General features: G+C 40.3%; 1 protein-coding gene across 4 annotated transcripts in view; it reads right to left on the reverse strand.

Moving 5' to 3' along the window:
* NR3C2 (nuclear receptor subfamily 3 group C member 2) overlaps positions 1-18,790 on the reverse strand; it is a 218,964-nt gene that overhangs the window by 45,303 nt on the left and 154,871 nt on the right. For all 4 annotated transcript variants that reach the window (XM_069780415.1, XM_069780394.1, XM_069780405.1 and 1 more), the window contains one exon: positions 14,668-14,784. In XM_069780415.1, the coding sequence (XP_069636516.1) occupies positions 14,668-14,784 (117 nt within the window). The remainder of the gene's footprint in view (positions 1-14,667; positions 14,785-18,790) is intronic.

The following is an 18,790-nucleotide window of genomic DNA, read 5'->3' on the forward strand; positions in this document are numbered from 1 at the left end:
TGCCTGCCTCTCCTCCCCAAAAGCAGCCTACAGTACCTTGCTGCACCAGTCACCAAAGGATCAAGCTTCATATTCTCCCCTTGCGGCAGCCCTAACAGCCTTTCGGTAGACTCTCCTCGGAGCCCTCACCAAGCATACACACTTTGTTGCTTGCTTACACCTTTGTATAGATAAATGTTCCATCAAAATGCCACTTTTTCCTCCTCTGAATCTTTTCATCATGTTTGCCTGGTGCCTTTGCTTCACTTACTTCAGTGAGCTGACATCTGTTCTCATTAGCTATTTTACTGCTACCACAAATAGTGTTTCCCTTCCCCCAAATCTGTTGTATCTTGACATATATGAAAATTTTGAGCTATCTTCGTACAGACATTTTTTCACTTAAGTGTCTAGCACAATGGGTATGAGATTTTGCTGAGAAATTTCTAGATAATAATACAGACTTTTTATATATATACACACACATATGCACGCAAATGCATGGAATAAAGTGAAAAGCAGTAATGCAAACGAGATCTTACAGCATCATCCCATTTGCTCTACAAAGTGCATTCAGGCATGCACCCTTTATTCTTCAGGAAACAAAGAAGGGGACAATGAAGACAGGACCCTAAAGCTTCCATAAACCAACTACCCTCTTTGGGAAGCAAACCACTACTTTTCAGGTAGAGCTGTGGTAGATGAAGAACCTCTAAATGTGACCCGAAGTGTTGTCCCATGCGTAAGAGGAAGGGCCAGGTACAAATCCAGGAGACACGTGGACAAGTGGATGAGTCACTGGTTTGACTGGACAGACCAAGGGGAGAAAGGAAATGAAAAGCAACTACTGAGGCAGGGACAAGTTGTACAGGGACTTAAAAGGAGAGATAAAGATTACTTTGTCATTTAAGACACACTACCAAGAAGACTTTGCTCTTGCAAAGCAGTGGCCTTTCAAGGGTGATTTCTGCAGTGGCATTTGGGATATGCTGAAGAGACCAAGTCGTTTGTCTGAATATACAAAGAAAGGAAGACTGCAGGTGGTGAGGAAGAAAATAAAGGTCCTGCCTCCACATAGCAAAATAAATTTTAAAATCTGTTTCTGACAGCTGTGACACAGAGTAGATAGAAAGTGATAGAAAACAGTAGCACTTGCCATGAGCCTGAGGAATCAGTATAGCTTAATTAACAACACAATGAAAATTTCCTCATTTCTTATCCTCCACCAGCAGAAGCAAGCTTTTATTGGAGAATAAGCTCAAAGACAATGACTGAATTCAGTAGAATGAAATGGTAGGCATAACTGAAATAATGACATAGTTTGGCATTGCCAACATCATTCACAACTGCTTAGTAATTAATAAGTAACACTTCAATGTGACAGGATTGGACAGCTTAAAGACAAGGAATAAACCTGCATGAAGTCTGATCTATGGGTATGTCACATTTTATTTGCCTTCGGTCAGCCCTGCAAAGATCCAGGCACATCCATAAATGTAATTCTTGTTCTTGGTTCACATTCAGTATACCAAAAAGAGAGGTACAGCACAGATGAAAGAAAGAGCTTCTAACACACATTTTAATCTACGTAACTGTACACTATTTTCATTGTGTTCATTTAAACATATTTTGGTTCTTTTTTCTAGTTGGATTTAAACTACTGATAAAACTGACTGTAACTACGTAAATATTTCCTGCTTATTACTTTGCTTACTTATACAATAATTTCCGAAGTGTTTGCATTTTGTTCTGTTTGGAACAGATTCTAATATACAATGCAGTGCAATGCTGCTCCAGTACAGCATTGTAAAGCACAGAAACAATACGAGTGAAGCAGTTTATCCTCTTGCTTTGAGCAGGATCAACTATACTTTGCCCAAACCAGTATGTTATTAATCTCCAATAAAGGGAATTCCGCAATATCCCCCATCTTCCTCCAACATCTATGCACTCAGTTTTCCCCAACATCTCTGATATCACATCATTTTTTCTGCAGTAAAGTTGATTTCTCTTCATCATTCCCCCAGTGGCCATAAAGAACAACTTATAATTCCTGTCCCCTCTTTTACACCACTTTTTGTATTGAAAGACTGGTATCATGGCCTTCTTAATATGTTTCTCTCTTCTACACTAAAATAAATTGAGTTTCTTCAACTCTTCCTTACAGATTTATGTTTTTTTTCTAAGCTTCTTATTATCCTTGTTCTTCCTTGGGCGGTCTGTAGTCTGTATACACCTTTCTTCAGGCACATGATATGAAATTTCAGAAAGGAAGATTCAGTTTAGATGTTAAGGAAACCTTTCTAAATGTAAGGGTCTGTGAAAAACTGGAACAGGTTATTAACGGACACAGCAGAGACTTCTACACTGGAGATCTTCAAGAAGAGATGAGAGACGTGTCCAGCAGGAAGGACACAGGTACCGCTAATCCTACCAACTGGCACAGGAACATAGGTGACAATTTCATAAGGTTGCCCCATCCCCACCACCCTGACCAGCAGTGCTGAAAACCAGACACAATCATCAGGCACACACTTGCCAGCTCTGACGAGAACAGAATAATACTTCAGTATCAAACAAGACTTGCCTGTTTTTACAACAATTTTACATCGCTGACTCTAAATTTAAACATACAAGCATCATGCAACCATGCCTCTTTCTTCACTGCAGTCTCTAAACAGCTGCTCTCGGGTATTTCGTTCCTGCACACCTCAACTTGCACTTCTCGACATAACCCTCTGCACTTTACTGAAAAAGCCATCGTGTTGGTTTCAGACACTCAAACTGAAGATGCTTTTGAATTCTGATTCTGGCCAGAGGAGAATTTCCAAATCTGTAGATTTACGTATTTATTCTCTATGTTGTTATGCAAGTAATTAGCAAAATTGTAGACCAAGAACTGACCCTCAACAGGACCCTACTTCAGATGCCCTTCCAGTGCAACAGCAAACCACTCACAGCTACTTTTGCAGAATGCTATTTCAAGTAATTACACGCCACTTAATGAGAAATCTTATCACATTGTAATGATAATTCTGCATTTCCTCCTGATTATACTTATGGCTAGAGATATTGAGCAGTGAAATACACCTACTGGGAGGTGGCACCTCATGACAGCGCTTGCACACATCTCATGGAACAGACAGGGTTCCTCTGCTGTGCGCTGGCTTTTGCATGCAGGATTCAGGAACGTGTATCCATAGCCACAGAGATCTGCTTGCAGGGATGGCCTTTGTTGCACCGATAGAAGAAGCAGCCTTGCAAAGACGGCACAGAAGCCATCACAGTTGCCTCAGAAAAACTAAGGTGAAAGCCCAGATCAAATCTTGCATATTTTGAGATCTCGCTCAGTAATGAAGCTCAGGTTACTTACTCGCCTGATGAACGGGACAGTGATGTCCACAGCAGTCAAGAAGGGAAGGCACTGGGGAAGGTTTGGGTAAGACAGAGGGAATTAATCCCTTTTTTAGCCATGCCAAGCTTCAGGCTACACATTTGTGAAGAGATAGAGGACAAAAGTGACAAAAGAAAGCTGAGTTCCAAAGTGCATTTTACAGGAATATTTAGGTTGTCAGGGAAAATGTCTAACACATTTGCTTGTTTCTCAGCAATCCTCAAAGTGATAATTAATTGAAAAATAACAGTTTCATAGGGGTACTCCTCCCCGTGTGGGAACAACTTTTACCAAATGCCAATTAGTGGTTTCCTGTTAAAATCAAATCAAGCTGGTTTTGATAAACCTTTTTAATGAGAAATGGCTAAAGTATGAAAATTTCCCCCACATATATTTCATATAAAATCCCAAACTGACATAATACAGTCTCACAGCTAACATTTTTGGTATATAAAACTGCCTCTTGTACTTCTTCATTAATTTCAAAAGAAATGTATTTACTAAATATTTAAATCATCCAATAAACAAAGCTTTAAAACAGCTTACAAAAGAAAATTATAATGTTGATGAAAGCCAATCTCAATCAGTCCTCTTCAGATGGTCCCAAAACTCATATTTTACTGATTATTTATTCATTCTTCAAAAGTATGGCAAATTCAATGATTTTTGAGCTAAGCGTTGTCTACTAAATGCATCAGTAGTTTTGACTATTCATCAAATAGATTCAAAGACTAGCAGTAAAATACCAACAATGAATGTGACCATTAGGTCAGCTACAGTTCCAGTATTTGTCACCTACAACTCTAAGACACCTGCAGTAATGAAACATCAGTAGCTTGAACTGCTAGCATCAGTAATACTTTGGTTAAAAACAAAGTTAGGGAAACTTTGCAGAACAGATTTTGAAATCTTCCACTGTACCAGACTGAATGCTCTTGGCTATGATCACTGGTCTCTGCCTTGTGCCAAGCGACAACCTTCCTCCCAAGACACCCATTCCCGTCCAACCTTCTGCAGGCGTTCCTCATCCAAGTCTTCTCTCTTGCTTTTATTTGGGTTGATACCCAATGCTAAGTCTGTTCATGATTTATGTGCCCTTCATCCTGATCATAACACTAAGCTACCTTGATTGCCCCGATGCAGTCCTGTAGACATTTACGGCGTGTGAAATTTCCTCTTTGTATTTACATTAGAGACACAGGTACTCAACCAGCTTTTCAGAGTTTTTTCAAAAGCGTCAATAAGCAAACTCTGCCATAGCACCTCTCATCCCGAATCTTGAGTGCTGATGCTTCCACTCCATGCTAAAGAGTGTGCCATGCTTTAAACGCCTCATTTTTGTTCTTGCACTGCTATTACTGGAATTCAGCTTGGTAAGTGCTGCACTTTGTTGTCTTTCTGGTTATGTCATAACGCACCACATCCCCACTTGTATTCTTCCCAAGTAACAAAAATTTTGAGATTCATCTCCTCACCTGTATGACTTCCATATCTGCAGTTTTTATCAACTCAGATTTCTCTCAAATGATCTTATTTCTAAATACATTCAATGCTGCTGGTCTGTCCCTCATCTTCTAGAAATCACCTACTCTGCTTCCCAGCACAGCAACGCTATCTGTGAAATACAAGCTGGCTGTTTATCTTCTGCAGTTGTCTCAGCCATATTTTTCACCATCCAGTTCATGATTAGTCATTAAAAAAAACCCAAATATATAATCATGTTAATCTCCTGCTTTAATAAATCACGCTGAACGTTAGCGAAACACCCTGTATGTGATATTAACCACCTTTCCAGGGAAAATGCAACTCTGCGATATTACCCACATGTATGATCTGAATCATGAAACCAAGTATCTCTTTGCGACTGACAGCGTGGCACATTTCTAAATTCTCCTGAAGTTGAAGAAGTTGTGTATGAAATGCCAGTAATGACTAAAATTGACACATGCCTCTCTAGAAGATTTCTAAATGACATGCCTGAATGTGCCTGGTCCATGTGCAGATAGACCAAGAAGCCACATGTAAGTTTCCTTAGCATTTTCTTTCCAGTATGACAACTGCATGGTTTTGAGGGCAGGAGAGTTGCCCCACATCAGTATCTTCTCTATTCCCTACTGACAAATTCCCTTACTGTCCCTTCAGGGTAGCCTGGTCTTGCAAGCTCAGATTCTACAGTCTTCCCCCTCTTGCACCTTCTGCAGGGAAGATGATTTCCGTTACTAAAACGTTACAGCACTGGAGGAAATGGGAAAACTGATGGCAGAGAACCACAAAAGTACACAAATCACCAGCACCAATTTGCAGGAAAATGTGTGATACTGGGTCGCTCAGGAACGCTTCAACCGGTGCCTTCATCTTGCCTTCCTTTTTGTTAAATACCGCCTTTTTGCCTGTTGTGTATTTCTAAGGTTTAAATGTGTTCCAACGTTTCCTTCATAACCTGCTGTGGATTGTTCCTTCTACTAACATCAAACTCCAAAGTCTGCTTTTTGAGCCAGGTATCCTTTCCACGTCTCACTCTTATTTTAGCAAAACACAGATACTAAAAATGGAAAGGCATGCACTTGGGAATTGGTGGGGGGGAAAAGCAGCAAACAAGATTCAAAACAAAATACAAGTTACTTAGGTAATTCTGAAGCAAAGTACATATGAGAGGACAAACGGAAAGAACAACAGATTCACATGCTAAGGCACAATCTGTGACTGAATAAATTTTCCTTGTGACATTACTGGAGTAAACCACAGCTCTAGAGTCAATTTAAAGCCTGTTAAGCGTCAAAGTAGCAGACAATCAAAAAAGCAACACAATGTCAGAAGAAAGAGCACATGACTTGCATAGTCTTAGCATCACTGCTTCTTCAAAACTTACTGTCACATAGAGGACAGAGATACAGAATAGCTCATTCAGTGAAGATCAGTGATGTCAAAATTTAAAAAGTCTTTTTGTACACAGAAGTAACATTTTCGCATTGTTTTTTTTATTTGCGCACAAATTATCTAGCTTAACTCCACTTACCTAACGTTAATCACAGTCTGGAAGAGACCTGGGACAGTTGCACAATCCATCCTCTTGCTCAGACCAGAGCCAACTGTACCCTCATCACTTCTGAAAAATGGTTGTCTTACCTGATCTTTAAGATGCCCAATGACAGACTCCACATCTTCCCCAGACCATCTACTTAGTGCTTCCCTGGCCTTACAGAAACAGATACTTTTCCATTTCCTCACTTGCACCTTCCTTGCTGCTCATTACTTCTTGTCCTGCTTCTCACAGACACAGAAAGCAGAACATCTCCTTTTTCTCTTTACCAACACTTGTTGCTAAAGCAACACTTGTTGCGCCTCTCTTCAGCTTTCCCGCTAGCCTTTTCTTTTTGGCAAATAATTCAATCTGTCCCCACCAGTCAAGTTTTAAAGACTGCTGATCACTCTCATTGCGCTACTCCAGGCTCTTCCAGATTGCTCCACAGCAAACTTGCAGGCAACTAATGAGGGTTTTAACAAAAAACACTATTCAGCATAGTGAGCCCACCATACTTTGGCCAAGGTTGTGTCAGGCATTAGAAGTTAAATATTCACGCCCTCTTACTCAGGTGGAAACTCTCTGAAGCAATGGCTCAGTGGAAACTAAAAAGGACAAGTTCCTCCTGCTCCTACAGCTTCTCACAGCGATGGGGAAGTGAGTAATGGAAACGCACCACCACAGACCACAGCAGGAGGTTTCAGAAGGGCTCTGGCGATAACCAGCAGCTCTGGAAAGAGGAACAGGAGACACAGGCGTGCTTTCATAGCAGGGACTACACTTTTACTGTGGGGAAGAGTAAAAAGGATATGGACTTAGAGCACTGTGGAAGGAAGCACGATAGTTTGGTGATTCAGGAAAAAAACAAAACATCACCAAAAGCTGCACATAACGAATTTCGGAAATGCTGAAGCACTCTGGTCTGCTCCAGTGTGACAAGAAAGCCATGAACAGAGGTGTTACGGGCTTGCTTGCTTTTACGCATCTGTATGAGCAACAAAGATAAACAGCAATTCATTTCAGGATCCTCAGGAAAATAGATTGTTAAATTTAAACTCCCTACAAGACAGAGAAATAGTGTACTAGGGCACAGGGGAAAAAGGGGGGTCAGCCTCAGTCCTGGGGAGTCAAGAGGCCACAAACATCATCTACCCTGGGAGCATTCTGGAGGTGAAAGCTGGAGCCCTGACAACAGACAGAAAAGCTTGAAAGCTCATGGGCACTGCACAGGGGATCCATGCAAGCCAGCCAGTGAATGCCAGAAGGCGTCCAAGCAAGAGCCACTGCTGTGCTTCAGTCGTGTCGCCTAACAACAGCACAACAGTGGGAGATTTTTTTGCACCTGTTCTGGAAGGACCTAAGAAAGCTGTGATTTCCCCTCTCCGTTTTGTGTTTTGAACCAAAGCAAGTCAGCACGTATAGAATATGAACTGCTCAGGAAAGAGCAACCTCTGAACCTGTGCAGCGAGTGCTGTATACTGCTGAAATCAGACAAAACCCCATAGAGCCTGCATGTACAGTGCCGCCACGTGACACGAGGCAGGCTGGGACATGTACTCTCAGCAGGAGCCCAGAAAAGTTGCAGCTCCTTTGCGAGGCCAGCAACCAAGGGCGTTATGCCGTGAATGGTACGATGGAGTGTCCAGCAGATAAACCAGGGAAGTTTGGAGTTCAGCAGACCTGTGCCAAAAGCCTGAAAGGCTGTTCCTGGAGGAAAGACAAATGTGGATGGCAGCTGGGCGCTCGTCAGAAGACTGAGCTGAAACCAGCAAAATGTGAAAAAACAAATGAGTACTGAGAACATGAACCTGATCAGGAGTTTGATCAAGGATTGCTGAATGCGAGCTGTGTGCTTTCAAAGGACTCTTGCAGTGCGTCATCCTGAGCTGCCTTCACATATGAAATAAAATCATCAGCAAAATGCGAAGCAGGACACGATTTCAATACCATTTTTTCATTGATGCCTGAGAGATTACTTTGATGTTACCACCCCTCTTCAAAATTTTGCATTTTTAATCATCATCATTCCCAAATAGTTTCTCAATAGTTGTGGCAACTGACTGTTCTGATAGCTATCTTCAATATTCTTGAGGATGGTTCAAGTTGAAAAGTTAGAGGTTCACATCGAGAGTAGGGCAACAGCAGTATCTTGCAACATGGAGGGAGACGGACACAAAAGTAGGAAAAGTTCATTGCTGAACAAATTGGTTCCTACAAGATCTGAAACAGCAGGACTGACTTTTTGTCTTTTTTAAAAAAATATATATTCACGAGGTGTGGGGTGGTGGTGCAACAACAGCACCACCTTAAGAACAACTGATCCTTGCTCAGGCAGAAGGATGTCCTCTTCTGAAGAGTCACCAACATGAACTCCAGCAGCAGCAGCATGAATTTTGCTTCTGATCCCTCTTCTGAGTACACCCACAAGACAATTTGGGAGACCTACCAAAATCACAGCAGGAGATAGCATGGTTGCAGGCCACCTCTTAAGGTTACACTGCTTGCTTGGGCTCAGTACACTGTACATGCAAATAAAAGTAGGTAAATCAGTACTTCACTTCTCTGCTAAGAGAAAGCACAGATTTTAACACAATCTCATAACTTGATGGATTTCTAACACAAATGTTTTCTGAAATCGTCGCACCTAGAAAAACACAAATATTCTTTGAAACGATACTAATGATAACCTAGGCACTGGTAGGTACCACAACTAAGTTGTCCAGCTAAAATGCAAGAAAAATTGACATGAGGTTTTGCTTCACAAAACCCACAAATAACTTTAATATACTGCTGTATATTGGTAAAAGTATCTTGAAAGAACTGACACAAACCCAGCTGAATGTTCAGGTTAAAAAAAAAATAATTGACTAGATTCCCTCAGAAGAAAATGCTACATAATAAATGCAAATAAAAATGCAGTTAAAGTTAATGAGCATTTCAAAATACTTTGCAGTTAAAGTTTAAATGAAAAATAAAAGTTAACCATACATGTACCCCAAATTGCTTTAGTTTCTTACACAAAGGGGTTTTTTCTTTTTAAATTTATGAAACCTTGGTTAGTAGAAAGTTGGCAGAAATTTTTAAAGAAAACCAAGAGGATACATTTTTGCTGTATTTAAGTCTTCCTTAGTTTTCAGTTTTCTACCACTTGTGGTTTTTTCTGTTCCTTTTCTCCCTATTGCTTTTTCGCAAAAAGATAGGAACAATGATAATATAAACCATATAAGCTGCAGTAACTGAAAATAATACCGCAGTTTTAAATCCCTACTAGTATGAGTTATTAAACAGAAAATGGAAAGCCAGGCAAAAAGGTGAAGTACGGTATCTTATTACTGATTCTCTCGTTTAATCTATTTTTAAGATTATTGAAATATTTTAATGTATAAAAAATAAGGATATCTGCAAGTGAAGAGTACAAATCACACAGAGCATCTTGTGCATAAAGTGTCTTACATATGTAAATGTATGCAAACCCAAGACTCAAATTTCACAAGGCAGTGTCTGCAGACAGAGCGACGAACTACGTAATTTGCAAGGTGAAATCTATTTTATTTCCCTTCGATATCCAAAGGGTACTTCAGCAAGCTGCTTCTCACTGTTGTGGGAGACCAGTACTGGTAAGTCTCAGCAGTATTTTATATGGGAGCTGAGGCAGGAAAGGATTGCAGTCCAACACGGTACAGACCTCTCAACACTTTTTTGTCCCCTAAGCATGTATGGCACATCACATGGCAGAAGAGGGATCTTTGATCATGCAGCAGATGAGGGAGGGATGCCTGGTCTCTAGGTCACATCAGAGGGGCAAGGACTATCCTGCCAACGAAAACGAGGGGCGATGCATGTGGGGGGGTCCCCTCAAGTCACACCATATAAAACGTTTCCCTTCTCCAGGCTTCAGCACAGAGTGTGGCACACAGCAGGAGTGAAACCAGGAGGCTCTGTGCCACCCTGGTGGCAATGCAGCATCCCAGGCACTGCTGAGAGCCCTCAGCTGCCTTGCTGGATGCAGCTGGTGGTGGCATAAGAAACCATGCTGAACCCCAGTGTGGGACTTGGGGGTCTCACCACGACCTCCCCCCACCCCGGTGCTGCCATGGGGACAGACGCGACTAAGGAACAGCAGCATGAGGTGGGAGTCAAACGAAAATGTCTTGTGCGGAAGTGAGAGACTCGACAAATCTGATCACAGCGTATGCTGGAAGAAACTTCACATTTCATGAAGTCATTCTGGTCCATAATTAACTGAAAATTAATTACAGAATCTTGAAAAGAGCATAAACCAAAAATGGGCCAGCATACCTTCATAGTGCAGTTGCTCACTCTGAACGTCTTCCAATAATTAAGTCTAGCATATGGCGCTGGAGTTTAAAAAAAAAAAAAAAAAAACACAACCAAAAAAACCCCCACAACAAAACCAAAACAACAAACAAACTATGACTCCCAAAAAAGTTTTGGAGTCCTACTTGCCAAAGGGATATGTCTGTCTGCAGTGCACACACATACTTTGTAAAAATGAGGAGGGTGAATTAACGTGATATTTGGCAACTTCAGCTTTGCAGAAATTACAGGTTGCAGATGCTTCTTGTAAAATCAAAACAAAAATTGAGAAAAGAATATAATTAGGTAAATTATTTGCTGACTCAATGAATAATTTTCTAAAGATTATTAGAGGATAAGAGCTTGGAAAACGCTCCAATTTTCAACAAACAAAAGAAAGAGGTAAACAATACAACTGCCAAATTAATTTGGTTGAGCATTCATGAAAAGGTGTATTTTGTATCACTGAATTACACATATTTTTTAAAATGTGCTTAAAGCATGGCATGCTGCCACACATCAAAATATTTTTTTTTTTTTAGAAAAAAAAATGTTAGCACGCTGGGAAGTAGAAGATATGCCATCAAAACAAACCTGTAACACTTTGACACAGTAAAAAAAAAGAAAGAACATCTTAAAAATATTGAGAAAGAATCTAACAAAAAAACCCCAACCAACCAAAACCCAAAGAAAAAAGATCAGTAGATTAATCGGAGATTGTGCAAAAACGTACTGCAGGAAACATGGAAAATCTTTCTGATTTCCAGTTTTCCACTACAAAGATTAGTATCTTCAGTAACAGTAGGAAGACAATCACAAACTTTCAAATTACAAAATTTGCTTTAGAAACCCCCTATTGCAGTAACTGGGAGGAGCTGGGTGGCAGCCTGGGGTCTTTCACTCCCATCTATAGATGGGGAGAGCTGCAAAGGAGAGCCAAGTTCTTTTCCAACCCATGGGAGACAGGACCTTGTTTCCTAAGGCAACATTTCTTCTAGATCAACTAGAAGAAGTTTGTTGGGTTTTGTTTTTTTTTTTAAATGAGGTGATAAAACATTACAATTATGTACAAATGGAAAAGAAATGTCCATGACTTCAGCAATTTGCACACATTTCAGCCCTGAGCTATGCTTATGACCCTTTTGCATATCACCTTACTCTATTTCTCATGAACCAAACACATATGCGTCTCTAATAGTTTGGTTTTTGTGTTTACCTTTGCTTCCACTTGGAGGGTGAGAGCTTAAATTAGATCTACTGCACAAAGAGCACACCACTGTGCAGTGTGACTCAGCTATAGAGAGTACTATGCTGCAAATAGGACTTAAACTAAATTGGATTTATAAATTCATTTTCCTCCACCTCCTTACTGATCACACTGCCTAACAAAATACTTGCACATTTTGCCTCCAAGTCCAAATTAGAAACACGTAAAAGTCCATTTTTATTGGAGTAATGTATATTCTTGGCAATACTAGGCTGACCACATGAAATTATAAGCTACGATGTGTCTTCATAATAATACGAACATACTAAGTCTATTCAAGCTAATTATGAAAAAATGTTATTTAATACCAAACCTTGGAAATTTATATGAAGAGAAAATTACTGTTTTCAAATAAGCGTTAATATCTGTTCTTGCCATTTCCAGCTCCTTTATCAAAATGATCTCCACCACACCAGAAACCCCCTGCAACAGCACACAAAAGTTCCCAGTCTGAGATGCTGTGTTGCTCCTCTATAGATGCCTAAAGCAAAGCTCACCACAGAGGAAGAAGGATGGCCTTAAGCTACCAACATTTCCTGCCAGACCAGGGCTGGCTCATAGGCTGAAAGGTCCATTAGCATAATTTGGCAGCCCTTGGGCCCCTCTAAACAGTAACACTGTCTCTGGGCTGCAGGTACTTTACCTCTCTCCAGCAGTCCTCCCCCCTGCCTTCAATCTGGCCTTTCTCTCCTGGACCACGCAAAAGGCACCATATTGCATCGACATCCAGAGCCGTTCCCCCACTATCTCATTCACGGCAGTGATTGAAGGACCTTTTAATGCCATTTTAGCTCCTTTATGTGGCATAAAGGGATCAAATCAGGAATGAGAATTTCACTTCTCTACATGAAGAAAATCACCAAAACAGCTAAACTGCAAAGCTCAACTGCACGCCAGCTGTACACTCCAGAGGCAGACTTGGCCTTCTAGGTCATTAAATGCAGATCACTAATCACAATTTCCAGCAGACTACCGAGCTCCAACACAAGGGAAGATTTTTTCAATGCATTCCTCATTTACAGCATTCCAGCCAATATAAGAAAAAAAAAAAGCAACCCCCTCAAGCAAAATTTACCCCCTCCCTTGTTTTTTTTCAGACAACACTGTGCGAACACATCCTTTGAAATACACCAGGAAATCGCTTTGATGAACTCATGACATTGCAGACAAAGTGTCACGTGTTGCTGTTTCAAAAGGTTATCAAGTCGGATGGCAGTCCTAGATTTTGGTAGAGTGCTAAGCACACACGCCTGTCCAGGAAGGCAGGCTTGCAGGAGCTCTGCTGGCGCTGAACAGGGCATGGTGATGGAGAATGCCCTGCAGCAGCTGCTGGCAGGCTGCAAAATTTGCTGCAGTAAAATTTCCAGCACTCCAGGGAGCTGGGCTTCCTGCTCCACACACATTTTCAGCACCCTTTTTTTTTTTTTGGAAGAAGGAGCTACTACCACAGAGCTCCCGTTTCATCAAGAAAGGTGCCATTCTGCTTCCCTTGCTAGATTCAATAGTGCAGATCAAAATCAAGGGAAAACCCTCGGCCTCCAGCATGCCACAATCTGGCCCCGTTTTCCTTTGCGAAGCAGAAACAAAGGGCCTAGGGGGCAATGCAGCATCTCAAAATTGGGAAAGGGGTTGCAAGAGGCCTTAACAGGGCTACTCTTCCCCCAAAAGTAAGGAGCAGCTTGCTTGAGTATTTCTGCCAGGAGACAAGACAGAAAAAGAAGTCTGGGAGGTAGAAAAAGATACCAGGCAGCAGGCAGGAACAAGGATTTTGCATATAACCTATGAAAGACAAGCAGCTAAATCTGTAGAACTAAACTAAGCTTCCAGGAGAATAGGTCCAGGAGGATAAAAAGCAAATAGCGAGATAGGAAATTATTTGGAGCAATTAACATGACCGTGTTTTAATTTTCTGGAACAGGAAAAACACTCTAAGGGAAGGGTCGCTCTGTGTCAATCAGGGAAAGGACCTGCAGCAGTATCCACACCCCCATTCACAGACGACACAATAAACCTAGGAGTGGTGGGAAAAAGTGATCTGTAATACAATTTGCTCAGGTGATGATTTGAAACAAGATGCCCACTGAAGCACAGCCAGAATTCTGTAGACATTGCAATTAAAGAATTAAAACAACGGAAAAATCTATTATAAGTTTTGCTATCATACTGTTTTCAAAATACTTTTGATAATTATTAAGAAAAGGTTTTGCCTTTTTGTTGTTGGTATATGAATGATGGAGTAACATCATCAAAATTATTGCATATCCAAACAGTCGCAGAAATAAATCAATATAAATGTCAAATAAGCAAAAAAATAGTTGAGAGGTTTCGCTATGTGTGAATTTGCTTTCATGATGGTGTAAAATGTTTTTCGGTACTCAAGAGAATGCTCATTGCCAAATAAAAGGCACGCAATACTTGAAACCTTAGTACTTTTAGCTATATGACATTCCACTAAAATTACTGTCATCATAAAACACCCACTTTTCTTTTTTCTGAGCCATAAAATACGTATCTCCAAAACCTGATTTAGAATGACAATAGAGTTTATTAGCTATTAAGCACTTCTTCAGGATAATTCCACCTTAAACTTTTGAGATTATGCAGCTGCCAGAACTATAAAAAGGCTGCACATTTCCAATATTTTTGCCTAATCAAATTAAGAGACCAAACTATTAATATTCTGCTTACCTCCTAAATTCATTCCAGCTTGCAGACATTTCTGTAATCGACAGGCTGGGCAGTTCTTCCTCCGAATCTTATCAATTATGCAGTCATTCCTTCCCGCACACAGGTAATTGTGCTGTCCTGAATGAACCAAAACCAAAAGACATTATTAGAGGATGTATTTACATAATTCCGATTTGTTCTTCTCTGTTGTTTCGCAGTCATTTGGAGCTTCTTATTAAATGCAGACATTCCCAATCCCATTCTTCAGCCTTCCCGATAATATTGGTGACTTGTCATGGGCCTTACTATGAGCATCTCTTCTGTTTAATCTGGGAAAGAGTTTTAGTGTGTCACTCACAAGATAGATCTCATTTCTTATTTCTAAGTAGGACTGGAATTATTCTTTTGGCAAAAAACAATTGGTTTGAGCTTTTTCAAACCTTCTTACACGTGCCGTATCAGAGAGCAGCCTGACAACTCTTAGTTTTGATACAAAACTGGGGGCCATTCTCATGCTAAACAAGTTCACAATCTAAAGCAGAAATGCAAAGTAGAAGTTAACTTTCCCAATATACTTCACTCCCTTCTACCAGGTCACCGAGTGTTTGATTTCTGATTTAATCAGTTACCTTCTATACAACAGAAGGTTTCTGAAGCGTTTACCAAAATATGCTTAAATTGCGTATTATTTCAGTTCTGTAAAGCCCCACAGAAGCAATCCTGAGGAGACAGCAGGTATTTAACACACAACATTTAGCAGAAGGGAAATACATGGCAACCAGGGAAATAGGCTGGCATTTAACAACTTGGAGACTCAAAAGTCGTTTTGCTTCGTGGGAGAAACAGAGGTAGAGCAAACGGATGCAGCGTATCAGATGAGGGCACTACCACATGGTCTTTTCAAAGTAAGGTGCTTGAATTTGATGTGGAAGAACAAAGGAAGCCACGAGGGGTTGGTGCAGCATGACAGGAGAAGCAAGAGAAGAAGATTATTTTAGCTGCCTCGATCCAGAGGTGGCACACGGGGATCTGGGGCGGTGAGAACCAATGGTTTGCAGCAGATGCAACAAAAAGCAATGCAGAGGGTTTCCAGGGGAAGGATGGAAGGAGAGGACACAGCATGCAGAATTAAAACAGACTGTAAGGCAAGCTGCAGGATTTGCCATCACGCAAAGTTCAAGAAAACAGTCCTATGTAAAATACAACAGCGTGTTGCAGGCTTGCGTGGTGGGTGCTGTAAAAACTACCGAGTTTCAGGGACAGGCATTTTAGACATAAGGTAGGAAACTCTTTACTCCATAAACTAAACACAAGTTTGTAACAAAGATGTCTGAAATGCAAGGTAGGGGAAAAAAATAATATTCAGATTGCAAATACAGTAACATCAACCAGCAACTAAGCAGAGACTCCTAAGCAGGTCCTGAATGAAGCGGGCAAGATGTGCAGAAACCAGAGTTGTACAAATAACATTAAAGTTGACGCCAATGACTGAAGCGAGCACTAGCCGTGGGTGGGGAGGGGAAGCCCGGGCAGGGCTCAGAAGCAGAGCTGCCCTGAAACACGTGGGAGGCTGACCCGTGCGGGGAGCGGGAATGAGGATGGTAAGGGGACAGACCTGCTGTAGGACAAGAGGTATAAAATACGTCTGCCAAGATATTTTCCACAATACACACACGCTTCCTCGGGGAAAGACAATGAGAATATTCATGGGACACAGGAGACCTGGCGTCTGTTTTGGGTTCTTTCAGGAATTTGCCTTAAAACTTCAGGGAAGTAATTTTCTATCTCTGCATCTGACTTCCCTTCACCCTTACCCAATGTTATCTATTTAGACAGTGAACTGAAGTTTAGGCTGTTCCTTGCATCTCTTCACTGAGCATCTCACACAAAGAGAACCAATCTTATTTGAGTAAGTGGTTACTGTAATATCACAAAGGTATCATCATTTAGATAATGCTTTAGATGTTTGAACAAGAAGCAGATGGGCAAATAAGGGTTTTTATTAAGGGACCTTACCTAGCACTGCAACACAGGTGAAAAACAATAAAACTTAGGCAAAATAATTCATGAATATGAGCTCATGATGTCAGGCATAAAATCAAGTTGTACAATATAGTGACGGCACCAGTATCTATCAGCTGGTCTTTAAGTAGGCCTGCTAAACAATAAAAAGATAAATTTCTCAGCTAATCACAAAATGAAAACCTGCTTATCATACAATGTTTATTTTATGATGTGATCTATACAAAAACCAGATACACAAGAGAAAAGTCAACTTAATTCCTATTTGCATTTTTGCTCTGTGCTGACTTGAGCACATCTCCTAAAGAAACATCACACAGACCGTATGAAAGTAAAATTAAAGTAGAAAACAAAAGTGTTTAAAATAAAGATATAAAGATGGTTTATATGCCCCTACAAATACTGGTATGCTATCTTTTTGTGGGGAGAGGGGAAAAATGGTTATTTTCTGCTAGGAATGCAAGTATGATTGCTCAGTGCTCATACAATGTCCTTTGTACATCACAGAGTACTGCAATGCCATTTTTAGGCTTCCACAGGCGGGTGCAGGCTATTAATATGACAAGTCAGCTCTAATGCTGCAAAATGAACCCCATTGCAGAATTACCCTGAAGGCAGTTTGCTCTACGAAATTGTACACCTGTTAAGTCAACATTTTTCACTACTGCTTTCAAAAGCTAATGGGTTTAATAAAAAGAGGTTAACATTTATGTACTCCAGGATAATTACTTGGGTCACATTCTTAAATATTGTGGAAATGTTTATTTAATTCAATCACTGTCACACTGTGACTTCAAAGAAATATTCCCACAATAGCAGAATACTTCCGTAAGTCACCCTTCAAAAGGTTTAGGTAGCCTGCAATTATTACTTTCTGGCCTATCTACTCTAGACCAAATAATTTCAGAAAACAGAACTTAGTAAAGGTTCATCAATTTTTTAATCATGCATCTCTGAATACTAACGTATGGTACAAAATCTGTAAGCAGTTTTTCTAGTAAGCAAGGCAAAAGTCTTTCCAAAAAGCAAATGTCTTCCTGTATTTTTTTTCTTAATTTCTAAAAAAAAAATTAAATAACCACAGTCATCTTAAAGCTTACATTAATGGAAGTAACACGAAAACCCATAAAAACCCAGAATGGATCAGCATTCAGGCAAACCCTCTGTGTAGAGTATAGCTATGAAATAACAATGAACAGTTCTCAGTTAGAAAGTTTATTATCTATGATGAAAAAAATGGCCTCAGATTTCCATGCAATCAAACATGGTATGTTTCAAATAAAACCAATTTTGCAACATAAGTTAGTAAAGCAAATACACTGATAATGAATCAGTATCTTCCCTTTGTGTAGCATGAGCCTCAGTCATGCCCCTCAGCTTCAGAATCAAAACAAAAACCTACACATCTGAAGCTAATGCAGCTCTGAAGACCTTCAGGGCTCTTCAGGATCTCAATGAGGTGATGGAGACCATCCTGCAAAGAGGCTGATGTTTTTGTAGTGCTAGATCTCCAATTCTTTTAAGACGCGTATCGATCTGCTTGTGTAGTTTGCGCTTAGCTTAATCCAGTTGTTCTTTTTATCCAGTTTAATCACCCACCCACAAGTGGGCTGGAAAGTGACAGAGTAGATATCGAATTCTCATCTCCCATATGCTAAATGCATTAAAATGAAAGTAATTTTTACATAGGCCACCATTAAGTGCACTTACATGAGCTAATTCCTGTTCCATCTAAAATACAGGGTTACAAAAGATGCCAGGAAAATTTCCTGTTCAAAATAAATAATTAATAGGTACTACACAGTTACACACTAAGAAGAAATAGTGATCTGTCCTATTCACTGTAGAGCTAGAGGAATATTTGAGTTTGCACTTTCCAGGTTATTGTGTCACTACATGCCACAGAATGACACATCCAAATGTACACACAAAAATACTTTAATGTTTCCAACTCTCTCACCTGCTAAGACTCTAATTCCCTGCTTTTATAGGCTTACAAAAGAAAACAAAAAGGTAGTAGTAATGAAATTCAGTATTCCCTCTTACCACATTTTCTTGAACAAGCAAAATTCAGCAGTAAAGGAAGGGATAAAAAAAGCTGTTCTTATTTGGCCTATGAATT

Source organism: Haliaeetus albicilla, chromosome 1 (genome assembly GCF_947461875.1).
Source record: "Haliaeetus albicilla chromosome 1, bHalAlb1.1, whole genome shotgun sequence".
NCBI classification, from domain to species: Eukaryota; Metazoa; Chordata; class Aves; order Accipitriformes; family Accipitridae; genus Haliaeetus; species Haliaeetus albicilla.